This window comes from Protopterus annectens, chromosome 12.part0 (genome assembly GCF_019279795.1).
Source record: "Protopterus annectens isolate FY-2018-M chromosome 12.part0, PAN1.0, whole genome shotgun sequence".
Classification (NCBI taxonomy): domain Eukaryota; kingdom Metazoa; phylum Chordata; order Ceratodontiformes; family Protopteridae; genus Protopterus; species Protopterus annectens.
In genome coordinates, this window is record NC_056746.1 from 402,662,368 (window position 1) to 402,686,403 (window position 24,036).

Here is a 24,036-nt window from a genome sequence, read left to right on the forward strand (position 1 = left end):
TAATCAAATGTCAATAAATAAATAAGGCAATGAATTCACTGGGAATAGCAATTTCAATAATCAAAATAATTTCTGTCTTTTCTCTAGAACTACAATATCCAGTCTGTTTGCTTCTACCTTCTTACATGCTGCAATGGCAAGATCCCAAATGACCATTATTTCATCATTTTCAACAATCCTTTGTGATTCATATTTCCAATGTGTCTCAGCTGCCTCTACATTATAATGTTTACAAAGTATCCAGTGTAACACCCTTGCTGCATTCTTATGTCTTTCAGTATACAAACTTTCAGCCATAAGTGTACTGCACCTTGCAACAGAATGTGCAACTCTTTCTAGTTTTGTACCATAAAACCTACTATAAGTATTTGTCTGTATCACCTACCTTTTCTATGGATTTTATGAACCATCTAGTACATCATCCACTATCTTAGTTGACATTAACCCTTCATCTTTTGGTTTAAATTCACCTCATCTAAGCTATTCATACAACTCTTGGCCAACATGTGGCAAATGTTTATGCTTCCTGCAATAACTGTGATTTTTCCATTTATCATTTATTTTTTCCTGATCCTGTTCTTTGTATTCCTTCTTTTGCCTTTTTGCACTTTCTGTTGCCACCTGTTTGTATCCATATTTGGATGGATTTCCACTCCTGCTTTTTTTTCCTAAAGGCTTTTGCTAACCTAAGCAAATTGGTCATCTTATACTTATTTTGTTTCGGTTTTATAACTTTGAGTATATTTGGATCCGATGCCAATAAATGCACATGTAATCCCACACACACGTAACCCCCACAATCACCAATCTATGTATAGTCAATTTTAAGGAGGTCCATACTTCTTTTTGACCAGGGGATATACAATTTTGGCAAACACTAGTTCTTGTATATCATTTGATGGGCATGGAAAAATGTTCTTGTTTTCCTGGCTTATCCAGCTCTTTTTGTGGCAAGTCAATCACCCCAAAACTATAAGTAAAAACAGGAAGTGCCAAGTTAATTTACAGCTTAACTTTTATTCCTAGATGTCAAAGCAGTATTAATTTTAGTCTTCTAAAATATTCCTTACTGAGTTTTGCTCTCATTTGTTCATGCTCTATCACTGCCCCTTCACCTATTCCAAGTTATTTGTATACTCCTTTGTTTTCCAAATCTTTTGTATCACATTCCTCCCCAAAATTTATATTGTTATATAAGTGTTATATTTTCTCAAGTCTTCAGTTTTCTCTTTCAAATGTTGCTTTTGCACATTTGTTGACATTAAATGATATTCCCATATCATCTGAGAAGGCTCTAACAACTTGTAGCTGCTCTTTCAATTGTTTATCTGATGAACTACACAGTTTTAAGTCATTCAGAAAAAGTAGATAAGATATCCTTTCTCTTGATGATTTTCTTGGAGTCAGACTGAATCCGCGATCTAGCTCAACAAATCGATGGAAAGACGAAACAGTAACGGAGACAAAGAATCACCGTAAAATATTTCACTCTAGATTTTCACACCCTTTTTTTGTGGTTCATCTGCAAACTGGTTTGCCATTTCTTAATAATAACTGTAATAAAATTTACCAGTGTATGATCGATCTTCATCTGTAAGCATTCTATAATCCAGGAGTGAGGATGCTGTCAAATGTTCTTTTCTAATCTATCCATGCCATGCTGAGTTTCCTGTTCTTTTTACAGGTCTCCATTACGGCTTGGTTTAACCAAAAATGATCCTTTGTTTCATATGAATCTCTTTTATTCCCCTTCTGTTCTATGGGCATTATAGAATTTGTATCTAAAATGATCATATACTCTATGCATCAATTCCCATAAATAATTTACATTTTGTTGGGAGACAGGTTAGTGTTCAATAGTTCTTAGGGTGATTTTCAGGTTCTCTTTTAAGTATGGGTATGGTTTTTCCCATTGTTAGCCAGTCCGGTGCCATTTCAGGATGTATACATAAGCAGTAAGGCTAAATCACAGTGCAAAGATGACAATACCTTTGACCAAAAATTAGGTATTGTATACTGACCCAGTGTGTTCCAGTTGGGAAGCTGTCATCATTATCTCTGTCTCAGCTGGAGTTACTCCATTACAATCCATACTGTCTGTCTCAGAGTCTTTTAATTGTTCTTTTACTTCTTTTATCCAGTCATCGTCTTTATTGTGCTTACCTGAGTGCTCATAGATATTTCTCCAGAGTGCATTAATTTCCTCTTTTCTTGGAGATATCTCAACTATTGCTTCTTTCTTTCTTAGCTCCTTGTAGAATTTCTTTGGGTCATCCCTAAACTGTTTGTTTTGTATCCTTTATTTATATTTCCCAGTGTATTTCCTAGTTTTTTTTCACCTTGCACAAATATTTTTAATTTATTGTTAGAGATAGTGTAGCTCAAACCCTGATTTGTTTTGATGTAATTTTGTTACTTTTCTAATATTTTTACCTTGATTTCCTTTTCTGGATTCTTATAATATTGATATGTCTTTTCCTAACTGTTTCATAAGTATTTCTAGTCAGTGCTTCCATGGTGGTAATCTATTTGCCCCTTTCTTTACTTTACTAATTTATGCTTTCTTGGTAATAACTTCTCTGTTATTAGTTTTACTGCACAATAATGTAGTCTGTTGATTTATATTTGTGGATATCTCTTTATAGTTACAATTGTTTTATTAATTTGGTTTATTATTTTAGATAATCCATATCTTATTCATTTTTGGCAGCCTCTTTCTCTCATACATATTACATTTATCCATTTCTATCAAATTCAGCAGGTCTTCTCTTACATTATTTTCTTCCTGATTGAAAGTTTCTTCTACAGTTTCTGCTTTCTGCTCTACTTGCCTCTCAGTGGAAATATCTTGACTTGGAAGTGGGTGTGACATTTTTGTAAAACATCATATTTAACTGAAATAACAAGTGATTTTCTCTACTACTGCACTGCTCTACTTCCTCTGTCACTTCCTTAAGCTGTACCTGTTTTACTAAACCACCATTCTGAAGTGATCTTTGCATCTGGGATTCCTATTCATATCTATCACTTCATAACTGATCTATCACTTAATTTTCAATTTCCTCCATTTCTGTATCAAACTGCTTACTTGTTATTACATTAGACTTCTGTGCTACTATTTTCTTTTTTGTAATATTTACCATGTCTAGGCGCCTTTGCCTATTTGTATTTTCAAATGTTTTTACTTTGCTTTAAGATTATTAATTAACATTGATTTTTCTGCTTATAAACTGCACCATATTAAGTCTTACTTCTTCTCTTGGATCCATTCCTCTCTCTATTTAATGTTGCAAATACTGTAGACATTTTTCTTTCTCTCTGAATACTTCATTTTTTGCGTCCTTTTCCAGCTCAATCACTTAGTGTTTTCTTGTCTACATACTGTTTTCTTTTTATTCTGTCAGTTAATGACTGGAAATTGGCATCTGTAATGTTTGCCATTTTTTTTTCTTTCAGTGATTTTTCTCTTTTATATTTTTCCATTATTTCAGTGATTTTTCTCTTCTATATTTTTATCTTACTCTTGCAGAGTAATCCCTTTTTGGGAACTCTAGATAGGTTACATAGATGAAACAAAACATAATTTCTTTTTTGTCCTCAAGTGTCTATTTCTCCTTTTCCAAGCATCTTGTCTTACTGCTCAGTTTTTTTTAGCTTTTTGTGGACTACAGTTTATTGCCACAGTGAGGCTTCTTAGATCATCTGTTGGATCAGGGCCTAACACAGCAGCAAGATTCCAGCACAACTAAATAGAGAAACAATTAAAAGATAAACCATTTACCACTTCTCCAAGTATAAGCAGGGGAGCAAGTCCCCCTACACACCATGTGGGTGGCTACGCCTCCCACATCGCCTGCTACTTAAATATATCAACTCCGAGACTGCACTCCAGAACAAAATGGCAAACATACCATTACATGTTTCATGACTGCCTGCTGTAACCTTAATCATGTTCCCTTCTAACTTGCTATACTACAACATAACTCATGTTACTGTAGTGAAGTGCGATCTTGAAGTTGATATATTTAAGTAGCAGGGGGGTTGGGGGGCTTGCCCCCCACATGGAGGGGTGCAGGGGGGCTTGCCCCCCAGCTTATACCTGGTGAAAACTAATATGGTTTGTCTTATATTTGTTTCTGTATGTACGTCTGCTGTAATATAGTAAGTGTTGGTATACTGTGTGTTTTCAGTATTCTGAGATTCAGTATATTTTGAGTTTTCAGTCATTTGAACTTTCAAGATTTTGGTCTCAGTATTTTGAGATTCAAGATTTTGGTCTTTCAAGCTTCTGAATTGAATATATATATATATATATATATATATATATATATATATATATATATATATATATATATATATATATATATATATATATATATATACATATACATCTACATATACACACAAAAATTTGTAAATCAGTCTGTACTGGTTAACAAATATTAAATAAAAAATAAAATGGACACCCAGTCATCTTACATGGCAACCCAGTATCAAAGTCTGTTTAAGTGACCTATTCATAATCACACGGAAGGCAAATGGAGTTGTATGTACATTTTACCTTGAGATTGTCAGGGAGTTCTGCACGGCCTGCATACCCAGGGTTCATAGTAATGAAGACTGTACAAGTTGGATTTAGAGAAAGTTCTGTCCCCTCAAAGATGAACGTTTTCAAGTTACGCATGATGGCTTGTTGTATGCTAAGAATCTGTTGTGCCACCACAGACAGCACTTCAACCTGTAAACAGAGAAGAAAATAATACTGAGTGGTTTTGCAACAAATTAATTAACTCAAATCTAGCATACTGTTTATACATGCAGTGAAAAAGTGCATGATACAGCCTCTGAATTTTAAAAACCACTGTGGGTATCATTTGAACTCTAGTACACATACCAGCTGTCATTTCTACCTGCCGTAGCAGAATTGAATGAAAATGGAAGCTGCACAATGAAACCATTCCCATTATTCATGATGTCTTGCATTTTATTCCTCATTAAAGGAAAAGGAGGAATAAATAAAGAGAAAATTACAACATACAGTAAAATGAACAGGAAATACCCCTAGATGTCTTTTTTTCTTTGCAGGAGATTTGAAAAGAAGAAGCTGGGAAGTAGGGGACTTGGTAACAAAAGGGCAGCAAAGGAGCAAGCTAGGAGTACAGATTACTATGTTCTATATGGAGGGTTATGATTGGGTTGCCAGACATAACCAATTTGTTAATGGATTTGAGAAATTCAACAGCATCGCCTTTGTCTTAATACCTTATTGGAATAACATTTAATCTCTTTTTACATGCTTTTTTGGAGATAAATTTGTTTTATCTAAATGACTAATCCTTTTAACACACCTATTCCTATATGTATTAAAAAATGAAATATGGAATTTTGTGGTCTATACTATCTATAGAGAGAAAGGTTGTAACTCAAAATTGGAACAAATCTATACCCTCCTTCAAAGAATTTAAAAATATTGCAACTGAACTCTGTCACCTGGAAATCATTACAATTATGTTAAGAACAAGCGAGATTACCTCTTTCAACAATGCATGGACAAAACTTGAGATCTGCTTGACAAGTAAAAATGACTGCATTTTAGATTTAATGTAATGCATAATAACTTGAATGACTTGATGGTTAATGGACACTTCTATAAATAGTTGTTTTTTTCTTTTGTGTGTGAGGTTTAATTGAATTTTTGTCATCTATTATGTTCACAGATCTCTGACTGTAAATGTTATTATTTTACAAATTGAAAATCCCATAGGAACTTTAAAAAAAAAAAGAAATTCAACTGGAAAGCAAAATTGGCCTACTGAAAGCAGCTTGCTAACAGTTCACAGATGTGCTGAGGTGCTACAACGTTTTAAAATGTAATGACGTTTTCTGTTCTTAGTCTGTTCTTAGTCTCATTTTCAGTTTTCACTTATTGTAACACACAGTTTAGCTTTTAACCATTACAAACAAATTAGTGAGGCATCCACACATTTTTACAAAAAAGGTACTTATTTGACAGACTACTGTACTTAAGAGTTCAGAGTTTTGAAAAGCAGTTTTGTATGCACTGTGCACTAAAACTGCTGCTTAAAAAATTTCAAGCAAGCAAACACAGATATAATTTAATATGAGCAAACTCAAAGGCTGTCACAAAACAAAAGCAAAAGTCCTGCAGCAGATGCACACATCTGATGTTGCACTGGCAAAACAGGATTATGCATATTTTTGTTTAGAGGTTGTGTAATACACAGATTTGAATAAACATTTCTGTTTACATATCATAGCATTTCTCAAATCTATTACAACACCATTCATATTTTCATACTAGGCTATCAGTCTGCAGTCCATTACAAGCTTAGCTAATAACCAGGGGTCAGAATCAAACCCTGTACCTTGTATCTGTGAGGTAAAGATCTTAATAATTAATGTTCCATTAGCAGTCACACTGGTAAGCATTCCCATGTGCATATAACTCAGTTGATCCCTTTTGTGGTCAGAGTAGAAAGGGCTTATTCAGGTTCAGCAATAAACTATAGTTAATTGTTGATGTAAGCAACGGCAGATTTTCACGAATAAATACTGGAGACATTAGAAACACACACATGCACACAAATACAGAGAATGGCCTCTGCTTAGGAACTCAGAATTATAAAAATTAAAGGATAACAGTAGCTCTCATTTCAGACTTCAGCCCAAGACTTCCAGCATACCACCTAAAGAGTTTTTACTTTCAGCTTGGAAATCCCCAAATTACAAACACAGACGCACAGACACACAGGCACGCACGCACACACACACACACAGACACACGCACACACACACACACACACACACACACACACACAGACACACGCACAGACACACACACGCACACACTCACACACACACACACAAATATAAAGAAAACCCTCTACTTAGGGAGCGTTACAATCACATAAATGAAAGGATAATATTTTACTTTGAGGCCCAAGTAAGAGCTAATATCCTTTCACTTCTATGAATGTTGGAGATTCACTTTTGTACTGCATCCAATACCACAGAAGGCTATGAGGAACTAGTGCACACAAATATACCTTGCCAGCAACATACTGTGAAATTTATTTAGCAGAATGGCAATTTGGCAACTCATAGCAGAATGGGGCTATAATAAGGGATAACTTTACATGCTTCCTACAACTATTCATTCTTATGGGTTCGTTGATTTCAATATTAAATCCACAATCTAATGATTGCTTAAATGATTGACTTACTTCTCTTCTTGCTATATTTCTGATTGCCCACAGAATCATCTAATGATTTTTTTAAAAGCAGATAGAATCACATTAAATGGGAGTGATCTCTTATTCCATAATCTAGGTAGACCACCACAAACCAGTACTTTCTTCATTGTTTAGTACATATGCTGCAATATGTGCAGTTGCATTAGGGTCTCATTTTTATGTATATAGTGACTTGGTGTCTCAGCTACCTCTGTGACTGATCTGAGGCAAAATATTTCTGCCCTCTTTGCAGGTTCTTTATGTAATGTGTGTATGGAATTAATGAACAAGCTGTAAGTAGTTGGGCAAACACCTAGCAGTGGTTTTACTGATTTTCAAGAAGGCTGGGCCTGTGCTGAATGACAGCGAAACAGCACTTAGAAGACCTACAGCTATCACTGCAGGATGGTTACACTGTGGCCATAAAGCTCATACATTGTCAAATCCACTGTTCTTCTGCTTTGTGGCATTTATCATTTGGTTACTGTAAACTGCTGTGCAGTTTTGTAGCTAGAGATCTCACTACACTACTGCTGCATTACTTTTCACCTTGCCAGGTATTTGGGGGATGGAAACATTGTGCATCACTCCAAAGGGAGTAACGTTAACTTTTAGATGACCAATGGATGAAACAAGGATTTTTTCCCACTCTCCCTTTTGTATTTCTCTGGTAGCATCTGCTACCCAGCTTACATAGTGCACTTTCTTGTAAAGGTGCTATATGTTATGCAGCTTAAATATCTCAGGAGCTATGTCTTCCCTGAGAACAATCTAATTTATTGAGAGGGAATAGCAATGCTAACCTACAAGGATGGATATATTTAGTGGGTATTCTGGTGGCTAGTAAAAGGTGAGTAGTTAGGTAATGATTCAGTAACTTTCCTGCACTTCTCTCTCCTCATTAAGAGATTGACAGTATCTATTCCGTGACTTACTATGAGGATTCTAACAGGAATTAATGAGTGACATAGATGTCACCCTTCAAATAATCAGACTTCCTGGGAGAGGAAGAGAATGGACTAATTTTGGGGCACTAGTTAGTTTTCCTGCACAAACCGACAGTGGATAGGAAGATTAATGTTTTTTTAAGTGCCTCAAGACCCCTTGTGTTGCTTTAGCAGCTGCTAGTACAATTACCAGTACTAATAAATGATATATTACATACCTTATTCCTTTATTGACGTTATACTCATGAATACCATTTTTTTTATGATTCAAGGAGAAGAAAGTTAAAATAATTCATCATGGAACCCAGATGAAGGAACATATTAAGACATTACTTTCATGTAGAATGGGAAATGAATAAAGAAAATATGTTACTACACATATTTTGAAGATATTGGCCATTTAATTGTGGCTTTTTATTTTCCATTTCTTTCACAAAGACGGACATTTTTAAGATGACAAGTAAAGGATTTTGAGCTAAAATGAAACATGTTGTTGCAAATAATAACGTAATGGCATCCATGCCTCTGAACTTTCCCTGATTTTGCAAAACAGCCCTGATTTTTTTTCTGATATTTTGCTTGTCCTTCATTAAATGTTTGATTTTCTGGTAAATTTCCAAGGATTACAGTCAGTCAATAATGCCAAACATTAGATCTTCTTATTTCATATTGTTAAAATGCATGTTGATACAAAACATTTTGTTCTAAAAATTTTAAGTGTTTAAAAACTGTCCCTAGTTTGGGGCCACCAGAACACCTGTTAGCAGCCACAAACAGGTCACAGGGGCTTGAGCACACAATCTAAACAACAGGTTGTATAAACATGCAACCCCTGTAAGCAAGAATGCACAGACAGTTATTGCACATCAAATGTATATATAGACAGTTATATGCTGTAACCAGCAGTACGATGTAATCCCCACCTATCATGCAAAACAATAAATGAACACTGCAGCTGTTGCCCTATGCACTTCAGAAATGATCATTTTATTGTCATTTATTGTCACTTGTAACCATAGAAAGGCTAGTTAAAATAGTGTTAGTAAAGCATGTGTTATATATTAATGTAAATGATACCATAGTTTCTACAGTTATAAAATCTAATTGTACATTTCCACTATATGCTTCCTGTGGCATGCTCAGCAAATTATGGTACTTACATGATTATATTGATAATGTCTAGCTACATCCATGTTGCAGGCATATGGTGCTACTCTGCCATTGTAATGTATACTGTGGGAGTGATCAAAAGGAATAAATCACATCCACATGACTGTTAGAACATACAAATAAGTTGCAGAATTGTAAGGCTTTCAGTGCCTTTTATGTATGAAGGAAATAATACTGATGTTGTTATGGTAGTGAACAGAACTGCGACAATGTGGAAATATTGAAAACAATCATAGGCATCTGTGCAGTCATTCCAATAATTGTATTATTTGATGAAACAATCATTTGTTGCAGCAACCTGCATGTTATGAATGGTAGAACGTTTGTGACTATTTATGTATGTTGTGCATGTATGTATGTAGTGACACACGGAAACCCAAAATTAAAAAAAAAAAAACTTTTTTCATGTAGAATGGGAATGAATAAAGAAAATATGTTACTACACATATTTTGAAGATTTTGGGCCAAAATTTAATTTTTTTGGGGGGTTTTGGGCTTTTTTATTTTTTTCCCCAAAAAATTTTTTTTTTTTTGTTTTTTTGTTCTTTTTTTTTTTTTTTTTTTTTTTTTTTTTTTTTTTTTTTTTTTTTGTTTTTTTTTTTTTTTTTTTTTTTTTTTTTCCCCCCAAAAAAAGGGAAAATTTTAGAGGTGATTTTAGAAAATGAAACCAAAGGGTTTCAAAAAAAAATGAACCAAAAATCCCTTCCGGGCTTCCCCAAAAGAAAACACTAAACCCGTTTTGGGCTTTCCCTTTTAAATTTTATTGGGAAAATTTTCAAGAAAAAACCCCTCCAAAGGAAACATACAAAAATTTTTAAAATTTTTAAGGTTTAAATGCCCTTTTATTTGAAAAATAAAACCCCAAAATTTTTTAAAGGGTTAACAAATAAAAAGTGGTATAAAACCAACCCCTTCAATTAAAAATTGAAAAAATTATAAAAAATTTTTCCAAACCGAAAAATTAAAATCTAAGAAAAAAATTAAATAACACGGGGTGTAAAAAAATAGTTTTTTGAAAAAAGAAACCTAGAAAAATAATTTTTATTAATTTAAAGAAAATTCCAAAAAAAGAATAAATGCCCAAATTCTTCAAAAAATCCAAACCTTTCCAAAAAGCTTTTCATTGAAAAAATTTTAAAATAAAAAAAAAAAATTATAAATATTTAAACCCAATCTAGGGTTTCAAATTTAATTTTATTTTTTTTTTTTAAATAAAATTTGGGGGTAAAACCCAAAATTTAAATATTAAAATTAACAAATTTTAAAAATTTTAATTTTTTTTAAAAAAATATTTAAACCAAAAAAAAAATTTCAATTTTTCAAAGTTTTTCCCAAATGTAAATAGAAAAACCCTTTGGGCCCTTCCCACCAAAACTAAAAATAAACTTCTAAAATTTTTTAAAAAATTTTAAATATTAAAGGCATTTTGTTTTTCAAATAAAATTTTTAAATTTCTTTTTAAAAAAAATCATTTCAATAAAACTTTAAATTTATACAAAACAATTACAAAAAAAGTTATAAATTTCCAATTTTCACAAAAAAATGTTAAATTTTTTTTATTTTACCCCTAAAAAAGGGGCCTAAAAAATTTAAATATTTTAAAAAATTTGTGGGTTTTTAATTTGCCCTTTAAACTTTTTTTTTTAAAAAAATTAAACCCGGGTTAAAAAATTCTAAAAAATTCCCACTAAACAATGAAGGAAAAATTTTAAAAATTTTAACATTAAATATTTAAGAAAAGGGTTCCTTTCAAATTTAGTTCTTTAAAGGAAAATTAGTCCAAAGTTTTAATTTTAAAGCATTTGTTGTCCTGTTTGCCTGACCATGCACTGGCTGAAAGCGATATCAAGCGGACGATATCCCCTTTCTAAAAATCTATTTTCCAAGTCTTTTTAGCATCTTGAAAATCAGATGCAGAAGAACTATCGTTTGATTCTAAGGAATTGAGATTTAGGAATATTCCGGATGGTGTGGCGTGGATGCATACTAGATGCATGGAGTAATGTATTGTATTGTGGATATTTACGATGAATCTTAGTACTCAAAGTATGATCGGGATTCCGATATATTGTAACATCCAAAAAGTCAATGTTATGAGTGTTGAATGTAACAGTAAACTCAATCCCCCAGATGTTACTATTGAGATATTCCACAAACTCATTTAGATACATAGAGTCGGCACGCCACACCATCCAACAATCGTCCAGATATCTCCACCAGATATCAATTTCAACCAGAAAGATGTTGTGTAGGGGGTTGTATATCAGGCATTCCTCAAGGTAGGCCATAAATAGATCCGCATAAATGGGGGCAAAGGATGCCCCCATGGCATCCTTGGTTACCAATAACACTCCCCCTGAAAGTAAAAAAAATTTTTGCCAAGCACATGTTCGGTCATGCAAATAATAAGTGTGTTAAACCCAGGTGGGTACAGGTCTGCTCTTTCCAACCAATATTGTAATGCCTGCAGGCCTGCCCAATGCGGTATACTGGTGTAAAGGGACTTAACATCTAGTGTGCACATGAGCCAATGAGGCTCCAGTTGTGTGTCTTGCAAATTTGTAAAAATTGCGTGGTGTCTTGTATTCTAGCTCTGACCCATTTGAGTAGTGGTTTAAGTTGTTGAGTTAGGAACACTGACAGTGGTTCAGTAAATGAACTGTTACCTGACACTATTGGCCTACTTGGTGGTCTAGTAATAGATTTGTGTATTTTCGGAAGTAAATATAATATTCGCTTGGAAGGATCTGCTACTGTAAGGTGTTGTACAGTATTCTGAGTGATAATACCCTCCTCCACTGCTGTATTAAGAAAAGCATCAATTTCCATTTTGAAATTTGGTGTAGGATCAATTCCCATATACATGTAACATTTACTATCAGATAATTGTCTGAGGCCCTCCTGAATATAATAATCCATATTTAATATAACTACTGCTCCTCCCTTATTTGCTGGGAGTATAACAATGTTATGGTTATCTTTAAGTTCTTTTAGGGCTTCCTTCTCAGACAACTTAACGTTCTCTTGTAGAATATGTGATTCAAAATGGGGAAAATGCAAGTCTCTTAGTACTGCTTGTTGTCATTGGCTGGTGTATACTATAAATATTCATGATTTGGTTTTTATTTGATTCTCTATTTTTCACTGAAGAAGGCATTTCGCCGAAACCGGTTTGGATTTTTTGAAGAATCATTGGACATGTGTATGTCCTGTTTAGAGATTTATCTGTGTAAACTTCTCAATAAAATATTGGACTGTCTATGCTGGCCTCTAGTGTTTTTTACATACACAAAAATGTCATATTGAACAGGATGTAAACAGAATAAGGATCTGATATACATGCTAACATTTGTCTAACTACAGCAGATGTGACATATGCATTTGCAAAATGAGGCATATGGTCATGTGATAAAAAATTACATGCCAGCATTATGGTCTTATTACATTAGCTACTAGGGAGATACATCAAATATCATGCTATAATTATTTGAGTATGATGCATTTTGTGGTACTCTAATCAATTATATGATGTGTGTCCTTCCTGCTGCAAGTGCCGCAACATACGTTGACTTCAAAAGTGTATCAAAGTACATATGTGAAAGCAGTATGCCATTATGTTGTAACTAATATTTGTCCCTGAAGTGAGCCTTGTTAAACACATTAGTAATACCTGTATGATACTACAATAACATACATCACATCCAGGAAAAACATTAGCATGTATAACTAAGTGACCTGTTGACAATTTACATTTCATGTACACCAACTGTACAATGGCCTGTGACAAAAGCTGTCATTCTCTGCATATAAGTCAATAAATTCATTGTATGGACACTGGCAAAACCAGCCTTCCAGTGGCTAATACTATTTCTCTTTGACAAAGAAAAACAAATGACAAGAACTATCTCAGAACATTGATTATTTAATGCGCTTTGTGCTAAATGGAGTGCACCCGATACATCATTACACTGGGCCTGCTCATATCCATACATCATTATACTGGGCCTGTTCATAAGGAAGTACAGCAAAATCTATAACAACATCAATTACCTAACACAACTAGAAGGTATCATAACACAGGCCCACTCACACTTTATGAGTTTGCAGCATGACGCAGATTAAGAAATAATAAATAAGGCCTCATCTCCTTTAAAGCCCTATAGTGTGAACAAAATAATAAAATGTATATGTAAATGTCTGCATGAAATAAATAATGCTTGTGGGAATTCACCGACATGCTCAGCAGTTGCATCTTGCTAGACTTGAACACATGCTGAGATCAGATCTCAGGAGAGAGGTATATCAACCACTGACACTGCAGAAAGAGGCGCATCTGATGTGTCATGAAAACTACACTTGAAAGATTACAACAGTATCCTATTGTAATGGATATGATTTCCCGAACATGGAGTTTGAGATTTAAAACAAGTTGCCCTCTTACAGAGCCATATATCCAGTCTTTGGCTAAGCCACTCCTGTCTGTCAGACAGACCTTACCAGATTCAAACCCTTGCCAATCATGCTCCACACTCTACAGAGCTGTGTAGTAATGGTGTCTGCCATGGGAGAGAGTAATGAAGGGTGTCACAAAGACTACACTTCAAGGTCTGAATTAAGAAAGGTTTTTGATGTTCATTTATCCAATACAAATTATTCTGAGGGATCACTAAGATGTAGCAATCAAGCCTGGCACCGCAGGACCTGGAAACCAAGTGGCAAATACACTCTTAGTAGAAACAAAACTTTTCTTCTGTGGTTTAACTTTTAGTTTTTGGCTTTACTTGCTTAAGATGTAGCAATGTTACTGTTCACACAAATAAGATTTACCAGTATTACTGTTGGTTGGCTAAGCCACTCTTTCTCATTCATACTGTTTTGCACATATACATTTCCAAATTTGAACCACAGCGTATCTGGCTACACATCACATACAAGGCAGCATTAACTGCATGTACCACAGAGTATCTCTCACCACAAGCATCACAGAACACATATTTGACTGGCATGAAATCCCCAGTGTGTTGAAAGAGCTTTGTTAAAAATAAAACTGGATAGAAATAAATTGATGCAATGTTGTATGTGTCATGTGAGCAGACTGACATTATGTAGTCATTTGCTAGAGTTAAACAGATGCTTATCTAAGTCAGCAATCTACAGAACTGTGTATTAACTGCATATGCCACAAGTGAAGTCTTACCACAACTGTGAAACAGAAAAAGAAGTTATGTTCTTACCATAACATTCCATTTGTGTTGTCGATCTTCATTCATTCTTGACTGTTGGGTTTCGGTTCTACCATCGGAACCGACTTGGCCATTGTAACAAGCTTGCGTCAGCCAGAAACTCTCGAGCTAAGGCTACCCATAGTGCCTCTCTTCCCTTCCCCTCATATCGAGTTTTGCTCACAGGAATAAACTATAGAAGCTCTGTCTGAGCAACTGCCCTACTACAAAAACAGGACTAGATCCGAACCTCCAGGAGTCTTTGGAGGGGGTTCGTGGGTGAGATGTCAAGAATGAATGAAGATCGACAACACAGATGGAACATTATGGTAAGAACATAACTTCTTTATCTGATGTTGTCAATCTTCATTCATTCTTGACTGTTGGGACAGAGTCCCTAGCTACTTTATGTCCCAGTAGACCCTATAGAAGGATATTCCTGAGCACCATAGAGCCAAATGATGCTCTTCCCCTGGAGACCATATCCAATTTGTAATGTGTGATAAGGGTATGCAGGGTTGCCCAAGTTGCCACTGCATAAATGTCATCTATGAAGGCTCTAGAATGAAAGGCTACTGAAGTGGAAGCTGATCTGGCAGAATGAGCCTTGACATTAGTTGATAGCTATAGCTTATTTTGGTCATAAACAAAGGTGATGCAATCTCTCAACCATTTGGATAAAGTAACTTTGGAAAATGGTTTGCCCAGCTGAGTGCCTGAAAAGGACAAAAAAAATTGGTCGGATTTTCTAACTGATTTCGTTCTATTCAAGTAAAAATGTAATTGCTTGTGTACATCCAACAAGTGTAAACAATATTATCCTTTGTTTAAGAAGCTTGGGAAGAAGACTGGCAAGTCTATAGACTGGTTAATATTTGAGTCTGATACAACCTTGGGAAGGACAGAAGGGTTAGTCCTAAGTAATACTTTCTCTTGTGAAAAATGATATATGGACATTTCACACACAAAGCCTGTAATTCTGATATTCTCCTGGCTGACGTGATGGCCACCAGGAAAAGGGTCTTCCAAGATAAGTATTTGATAACACAGGTGGCTGCTGGCTCAAAGGGCTGATGGGTTAAATTCTGCAAAACTAATGTTAAATTCCAAGGTTCAATGGGTTCTTTAAAGGATGGTTTCAAATGCATAACATCTTTCAGGAAGGTTTTGCAAAGGCGATGAGACATTAAAGAAAGATCATCACAACCATTATGGAAATATGAAATTGCAGCTAATTGAATTCTAATAGTAGAAGCTGAGGCTCCTAATTGGAATATAGTTGATAAATATTCCAATACATTATTAATCGAGGCTGAAAAAGGGTCCACTTTTTCTGCAAGAGACCAAAGCACAAATCTATTCCATTTACTAAGATAAAGACATCTGGTGGATGGTCTATGGGAAGCCAAAAGTACTTTTTTGTACTGGGGAAGATAGATTGTTCTGCCTGACAATTACTGGAAGAGGAGGTTCCAAGCCGTCAGCTTGAGACTGTGTAGGTTGGGATGGACCAGCCCCTGTGGATGAGACAACAGGTCTGAGGTTGGGTCCAGAGTCCACAGATGGTGAACTAGGTGAGGCCATAGTAAGGGGAACCAGACTTGGCTGGGCAAATAAAGTGCAATGAGGATCAACTTTGCTTCTCAACCATTGAGCTTTCTTCAAAAACTGGGGGATCAGGGGGAAAGAAGGAAAGGCATAAATCAGTCCTGAGGGCCAATCGTATAGAAGAGTGTCCCTCGGTGTCTCCCCCTGAGGGGGGGACAGGGCAAAGTAGCTGCTGCACTTGTGGTTTATGGGAGATGCAAACAGGTTACAGCAAGGCTGACCCCATCAAAAAACAATCTTTGTCGCTACATTGGGATGGAGAGACCACTCATGAGGCAGAATGATACATCGGCTCAGTTTGCCCGCAATCACATTAAAATTCCCCAGAATGTTCATTGCTATCAGAAAGTGGATGGATGCTATCACCCATTGCCATACTCTTAGGGCTTCCTGACATAATGGGTAGGATCTGGTTCCTCCCTGTTTGTTGATGGACCAGACCACTGACATGTTGTCTGATTGTATAGCAACTGTCCCTAAAGGGAGGGCCGATTGAAATGCCTGCAATGCTAGAAGCACAGCCCTCAGTTCTTGAATGCTGATATTAAAATTGGCCTCTGAGGGGGACCAAGTACCTTGAACTGTCTTTCCCTGAAAATTTCCTCCACCCCTAACCCCATCACAGATGAATCCGTGGTCACTACATCCTTGGGCTGAGCAGGGTTAAAAGGGCGACTCCATAGATTCTCTTCTGACTTCATCCACCAATTTAGGTCCTGCTTGCATTAGTTGGTTATGCAGATTAGATAAGACATTGGATGTGTTAACAGAGACCACTGTGATGCCAGGAGCCATTGAAGGAGCCTCATATGGTACCTTGCCAGAGGAACTAGAGTGATCGTGGCAGCCATTGACCCTAGCAGCTGTAAGATTAAGTGATCCAGGACTTTGTCTTTAGAGTATCACTTGAAGCTGTGATCTTACACTCTGCAGCCTGTGATAGGGTACAGCAGCCATAGATGAGTTCTGTTGAATGTTGTTCCGATAGGGTACAGCAGCCATGGACGAGTTCTGTTAAATGTTGTTCCGATTAATTCTACCTCTTGCATGGGTGACAGCTTTGCCTTTTCCCTGTTACTTGAAATGCCTAAGTACTCTGCAAGGTATAGGACGGAGTCCAAGGCATGAAGCAGTAGATGCCTGGTGGGGCAGGTGAGGAGCCAGTCGTCGAGATACGGAAACACCCGGAATCCTTCTAGTCTTAGGTAAGCTGCTACCACTGCCATGCATTTGGTGAACACCATGGGGGCTGTGGTGAGACCAAAGGGCAGTACCCGAAACTGGTAGTGACTGGCTCCCAGCTGGAATCAGAGGTATCTTCTGGAGAGCTTGTCCATCTTGATGTGGTAATATGTGTCCAGATGAGGTATACAGCACATCCAATTGTCTTTCTCCAGAAATGGAATGATAGACTGTACCGTGACCATCCAGAATATTGTCTGTCGAACAAACTTGTTCAAGACACTGAGGTCTAGAATTGGCCTCCAGTCCCGTCTTTTTCAGAACTAAAAAGAATCTTCAGTAAAAACTGGATCCTATTTGGTTTGGTGGGACTGTTTGGATGACTCTTTTTTTTGAAGCAGCTTTTGAATTTCTTGTGCTGCTGTAGCCCTCTGACTGGGTGGAACATCAGGGATTCACCTTTGCAGTCTTGGATAAAGATCGAACATGATGTGGTAACCTCTGGTAATTATTGTCTGCACCCAGGAATTTAGAAGTTATGTACTCACCATAACGTTCCATCTGAGTAGGTGTATTCATTTGTCTGCAACCTGTGGGTTATGGATCCGATATCGGATCCGAACCAGCATGGTTTACCAGCTATGGATCCAAGCTCTCAGCTCCTCCCCTCACCCATAATACCCTGCTCTACCCTCATGACCTCAGATCGAGTTTGCCAACAGCAAGAACACCCTGAAAAGGGTAACACATAATATGCAGGAAACTGAAAGGCCAGGGGGATAGGAGGGCGGGATGGTTGCAGACAAATGAATACACCTACTCAGATGGAATGTTATGGTGAGTACATAACTTCTAAATCTGAATTAGGAGATTCATTTGTCTGCAACCTGTGGGACAGAGTCCCCAGCTACCTGAATCTTGGGCGGCCATCATGGAAGGATATTCCGGAGCACCGCGGAGCCAAAGGATGCTCTACCCCTAGATGCAAGATCCAACTTATAGTGGGAAATAAAAGTATGAGATGAAGCCCACGTGGCTGCTGCACAAATATCATCTAGAGGAATCCTAGCCTTAAAGGCTGCCGAGGTAGATACTGACCGGGTTGAATGGGCGTGTACACCCTCTGGTGCGGGCCTTCCTGAACTTGATAAGCCAATAAGATACACTGTGAAATCCAGCGAGACAGAGAGACTTTAGAAATTGGCTTGCCCAAATTAAATTTAGCAAAGGAAATAAACAACTGGTCGGATTGCCTATGACCAGCCGTTCTGTTTAGATAAAATCTAAGTTGCCTGTGAACATCTAAGGAGTGAAGCTTATATTCACCTTTGTTTTCATATTTAGGAAAGAAAACAGGGAGGTTAATGGATTGATTAATGTTTGCTTCAGAAGCTACTTTAAGAAGAAAGGACGGGTTGGTCCTGAGGTAAACACGGTCCGGATGAAATACCAAGTAAGGAGGTTTAGCTGATAATGCTTGGAGCTCTGAAACTCTCTTGGCCGATGTAATGGCTACTAAAAGGCTGTCTTGAAAGACAAGAATTTGAGATCCACCGTGGCCGCTGGTTCGAAGGAAGCGATCAAGGCCTGGAGAACTAAGGAGAGGTCCAAAGGAGGAACCGCTTGTTTTACAGGGGGCCTGAGAAGGAAAGTAACTTTAAGGAAAATTTTACACAACTTGGCTGACATGAGTGGACTAGAATCATGACCAATGTGATAATGAGAAATTGCCGCCAGTTGTACTTTGACTGTGGAACTGCTGGCACCATCGTTAAAAAGAGTGGTTAGAAAGTCAAGCACTAAAGGGAGAGGAACCGTGAAGGGATTCAGGCCTTGCCGCTCCGCCCACAAAAAAACCGTTTCCACTTGCTGTAAGTGTAGACTTTCCTAGTGGACGGTTTATGAGCTGCCACCAGGATTGCCTTAACAGGTGACGAAATACCGAGTCCTGATCAAGAGTGGAACTGGAGCAGCCAAGCGGTCAGCTTCAGGTTGTCCAGGTTCGGAGGAGATATGCAGGATGGGTGGGATATCAGATCCGAATGGGATCTAGAATCAAGGAGGATTCACCGAGTGAGACCCAGAAAGAGGAACCAGATCTGTCGAGGCCAAAACGAGCAATGAGAATCATTCTGCAACCCACCGAGAGGCTTTCTGAAGAACTTGGAGCATCAGAGGCAAGGGTGGATAAGCGTACAGAAGACCGGGTGGCCAAGCATGCACCAGAGCGTCTCTTGGAGAACCTCCTGGAGGGTATCAGAGCGAAAAACTGTCGCACTTGGTGTTTGAGGGAGAGGCAAAAGATCGCATGAAGGAGTTCCCCACCGTGCGAATATGCGAATATGCGTTCCGCTACTTGAAAATTGAGAGACCACTCGTAAGGGGTCAGAATGGTGCGACTGAGCTTGTTCGCCAGGATGTTGGACCGACTCGGAATGTGCATTGCTATTAGAAAGCGGTTGGTGGAGATTGCCCATTCCCAAACTCTCATGGCTTCTCGACAAAGAGGGTAAGACCTTGTTCCCCCTTGCTTGTTGATGTACCAGACAACAGACATGTTGTCCGAATGCAGCGTAATTGTTCCCAAGGGAAGAAAGTCCTGAAGTGCTAGCAACGCTAAGAGCACTGCTCTCATCTCTAGAACGTTGATATGCAGTAAGGTCTCTGAATCGTTCCACGTGCCTTGGACGGTCCGGCCCGCAAAATGCCCCCCACCCGAGGCGGGAGGCGTCCGTGGTCACTGTGGCGAGAGGGGGAGAAGCACAAAATGGGCGGCCTCCGTGGAGATCTGGGGAGTGAAGCCACCACAGGAGGGACCGCTTGCAAGCCTTGCTGATCGCAATGGGATGATGCATAGGGAGAGCAAGGTAAGACCATTGTACTAAGAGGTCCACTGGAGGATGCGCATATTGAGCCTGGCAAGAGGAAGAAGTGCTATAGCAGACGCCATGGACCCTAGAGCCCTCAGGACCAACTCCGCCGGAACAGAACTTGAGTGGAGAATGGCCCGCACCTGGAGCTGCAGATTTTGAACTCTGTCCGCAGTGAGGAAGGCTTTTAAACTCCTTGTGTCTAACCTGGCCCCTATAAAATCTAAGAGCTGTGTGGGCCAGGTTGGACTTTTTTGTATTTATTGTAATGCCCAGAAAGGGAGCAAGATGGAGAAAGGAGTCTCGCGCCAATAGTAGTAGATGCCTTGTTGGGGTGGTAAGAAGCCAGTCGTCCAGGTAGGGGAAGACCTGCACCCCCTGAAGCCTCAGGTGGGCCGCTACCACTGCTAATACTTTGGTGAACACCCTGGGGGCTGTGGTGAGACCAAAGGGAAGGACCCGGAACTGGTAGTGACTGGCTCCCAGCCGGAAGCGGAGGAACCTCCTGGAGCGCCTGTCCATCAGGATGTGGTAGTACGTGTCTTTGAGGTCTATAGAACACATCCAGTGATTTTCTCCCAGAAGGGGGAGAATAGATTGCAGAGTGACCATTCGGAATTTTTCCTTGGGGACTGCCAGGTTCAGGAGAGAAAGGTCTAAAATTGGTCTTAGTTCCCCCGTCTTTTTTGGCACTAAAAAGAACCTGGAGTAGAACCCTGATCCGATCTGGGCCGGGGGGGGGCGGGCTGGATGGCTCTTTTTTTTAGCAGATGGCCAATTTCTGCCAAAGCGGCCTCCCGCTGACCGGGTGGAACGCCTGGGAGGGACTTCAACTTTGGTAAGTGACAAAAGGGATGCGTATCCTCTGGATATGATCTGGAGAACCCAGCGGTCTGATGTTATGGACTCCCATGCCGCTAGGTGCCCCGAAATGTCCCCGACTGCCTCCAGAGTGGAGCAGCCGGCAACCCCTCAGGGTTGCTGCGGGCCGCTCAGAGAAAGGTTCTCTGGACCAAGTTCCTGGGAGCCCCTCTGCCTCTAGGGCGGCGTCCTCCCTGTCCTCCTCTGCCTCGGAAGGACTGGTTGTCCAGAGCAGGCTGGGATTGCTGCGACTTCTGGAACCACATCTTCTTCTGACCCTTTTGGTTCCTAGAGTAGGGCCTCTGGGGTGCAGAGAAGCGGATTCCGATGGCAGACAGCGTCTTCCCGTCCTTCTCGCTCTGGGTCAAAGTGTCGCGAACGGTTTTGCCAAAGAGGGCAGAACCATCAAAGGCGTTCGAAATGACGCTTTGAAGGGCTCAGAAAAATCGCAGTGACGGAGCCAGGCCTGACGTCTAGTGACTAGACCTGCCCCTGCGGCTCTAGCGGCACCTTCCGTAGCATGGGAGAGTAGCCGCATAGAGGTATTAGTAACTGATCTAAGAGTGGCCATGCGGGTGGAGTGCAGCATTTTGTCCTCCTCCGACATGGACTCTGGGAGATGCAGCGATTCTTTAATAAGATCTCGCTGCATCCTAATGACGTAGTGCCAGGTAGTTCAGCGCCCTTACCGAGAAGGTCGCTGAACTAAACATCCGCTTCCCCAAGCGGTCCATCATCTGAGACTCCTTGCTCGGGGGATGGACTGAGGGACTCTCCTGAGCAAGTTCCCTCTTGGTGGCCGCCGCCGTCAACATGGCATCTACTGGAGGCCCCTTACTCCAATGGGCACGGTCGGACGGTGGGCTGAGGATCCTATCGGGCCTCTTAGGGATTGGCTCCACGGTGTCCGGTTCCTTCCACGCCCTGGTGGTAATGAGGTCCACCAGAGGGTCAGCAGGAGGGGACACCCAAGAGGTAGACGGGCCCGCTTCAAATGCCTCCAAGAACACGGACTCGTCCGAGGAAGACTTGGGGGCAGACCACCCCTTATACGGAGTATTTCCATGATGTCTCCAAATGAGACATCCTCGGGGTGACCGTGGGGCGCCTTCCCCTTCCTCCAAGTCCGTGTCTTCCGTGAGAGACTCGGGGGAGTCAATGTGCCTCCTTTTGCACGTATGCTTGCGAGAAACATCCTCTGGGGGCTGTCAGAGGACTCCAAGCAGCAACCTGTTCCAGGGGAGCAGCTTGGGGCACAGAAGCGGGCTGTCCCAAGGGCCGGATGGTGGAAGCCTGACCCAGTGCAGAGGGAGCGGACGGAGCCGAAACAAGTGCCGGGGTCCGGAGACCCTCAACAGGGCCCTCTCCACTACATCAAATGCCGAAGGGGAGCCGACCTCGACCAAAGGATCCGACAATCGGCTCCCCCTCGGATCCGAAGAGTGGATCGAGCCGGCGCGCGCCGGATCCGGCGACAGTGCGCTCCGACAGACGGCGCCGGCGAGCACTGATCCCCGGATCCGGCTCGGATCCAGGCTCCGAGAGGTCGGATCCGATGCACTCGAGGGCAGGGTCGGATCCGAACTACCAAGTACTATCGGCGCCGGCCCCCCCCGCCCGGCTGCTCGGCTCCAACTGCTCCGAACCCGGGTAGCGGGTCGGAGAAGGAGCAATCGGTTTGAAAAAGGGGGTTGAGCTCCCCCCCAGAGTGGGGGGAGGCAAGAGCACTCCCATCTGCATCTGGGCCTGGATGAACCTTCTCATCATCCGGTCCAGAGGTCTCGGCCTGCCGCTTATGGTGCTTCTCCCTCCGGTCCCTTTTTCTAGCATCCCTCTCCTCCGAACCAGAAATGGGAGGTTGAGTCCCAGGAGGAGGAGGGGGAGCCGCAGAAGGAATAACCGTGGGGACGGTTACTCCCGAAGGAGCGGAGGTCGGAGCCGAGTCCGGCGGTAAAAGGCCCGCCAAAACAAGCTTGGACCTCCGCTCCTTCAATGCCCTGGGGTTGAACCCTGCACAAATGGAACATCCAGATGTGAGGTGTTCAACCCCCAGGCATCTAACACACCGAGTGTGGCCATCAGCTGGGGAAAGCTTATGGCCACACTCGGAGCATTTAGAAAAAATAGACTTGGGTTGCTCAGACATCCCAAGCTACAACAGTAGTTACTATAACTAAAGAAAGTAACTAAATAAAACACAAAAATCACTCACAGGCCCAACACACACACTACGCTAACAGCGAGGGGAGGGATATAACTTTTAGATTAAACACTAAAAAAAGTAAATATACCGAAGGGGAAACCTACACTTTCACACAAAACAACCAAAAATATCTTTAAATTTTACAATTTAAATACTTAAACTAGCACTTAGCTGGAGAGCTGGAAAAACAATCTGGTCACCATGCGCGGCAAATGAGATCTGAGGTCATGAGGGTAGAGCAGGGTATTATGGGTGAGGGGAGGACCTGAGAGCTTGGATCCATAGCTGGTAAACCATGCTGGTTCGGATCCGATATCGGATCCATAACCCACAGGTTGCAGACAAATGAATCTCCTACTTCAGATCTGATGTTATTGAGTGCCAGGCAAAGTAGTGCAGACAGAATCTTCCCCCGACTGCTTCCAGAGGTAGGCAATCGGGCTGCCACTCAGGAGCGCTGGTAGGGTTATCCAGGGAAAGAATCCCGGGAAAAAGAAGTTATGTACTTACCATAACATTCTATGTTTGTAGTCCATCTCACCCTTCATTCTTACATTTGGGATTGGAGCCGAACCTCAGCTCCGACTCAGCCATTCTCTAGCTCAAAAACTTCTGGCTGGCTCGTGGCTAGGAGGTATCCCATAATGCACCATTAACATATCCCAGATCTTGTTTGCTGCAAGGGGAAAATATACAGAGACAAAGAACAAACCATGTAGA

General features: G+C 40.1%; 1 protein-coding gene across 1 annotated transcript in view; it reads right to left on the reverse strand.

The window, feature by feature from the left end:
* Positions 1-24,036, reverse strand: part of DNAH3 (dynein axonemal heavy chain 3) — a 2,217,123-nt gene that overhangs the window by 780,184 nt on the left and 1,412,903 nt on the right. The window contains exon 31 of the mRNA XM_044089509.1: positions 4,562-4,738. Within this exon, the coding sequence (XP_043945444.1) occupies positions 4,562-4,738 (177 nt within the window). The remainder of the gene's footprint in view (positions 1-4,561; positions 4,739-24,036) is intronic.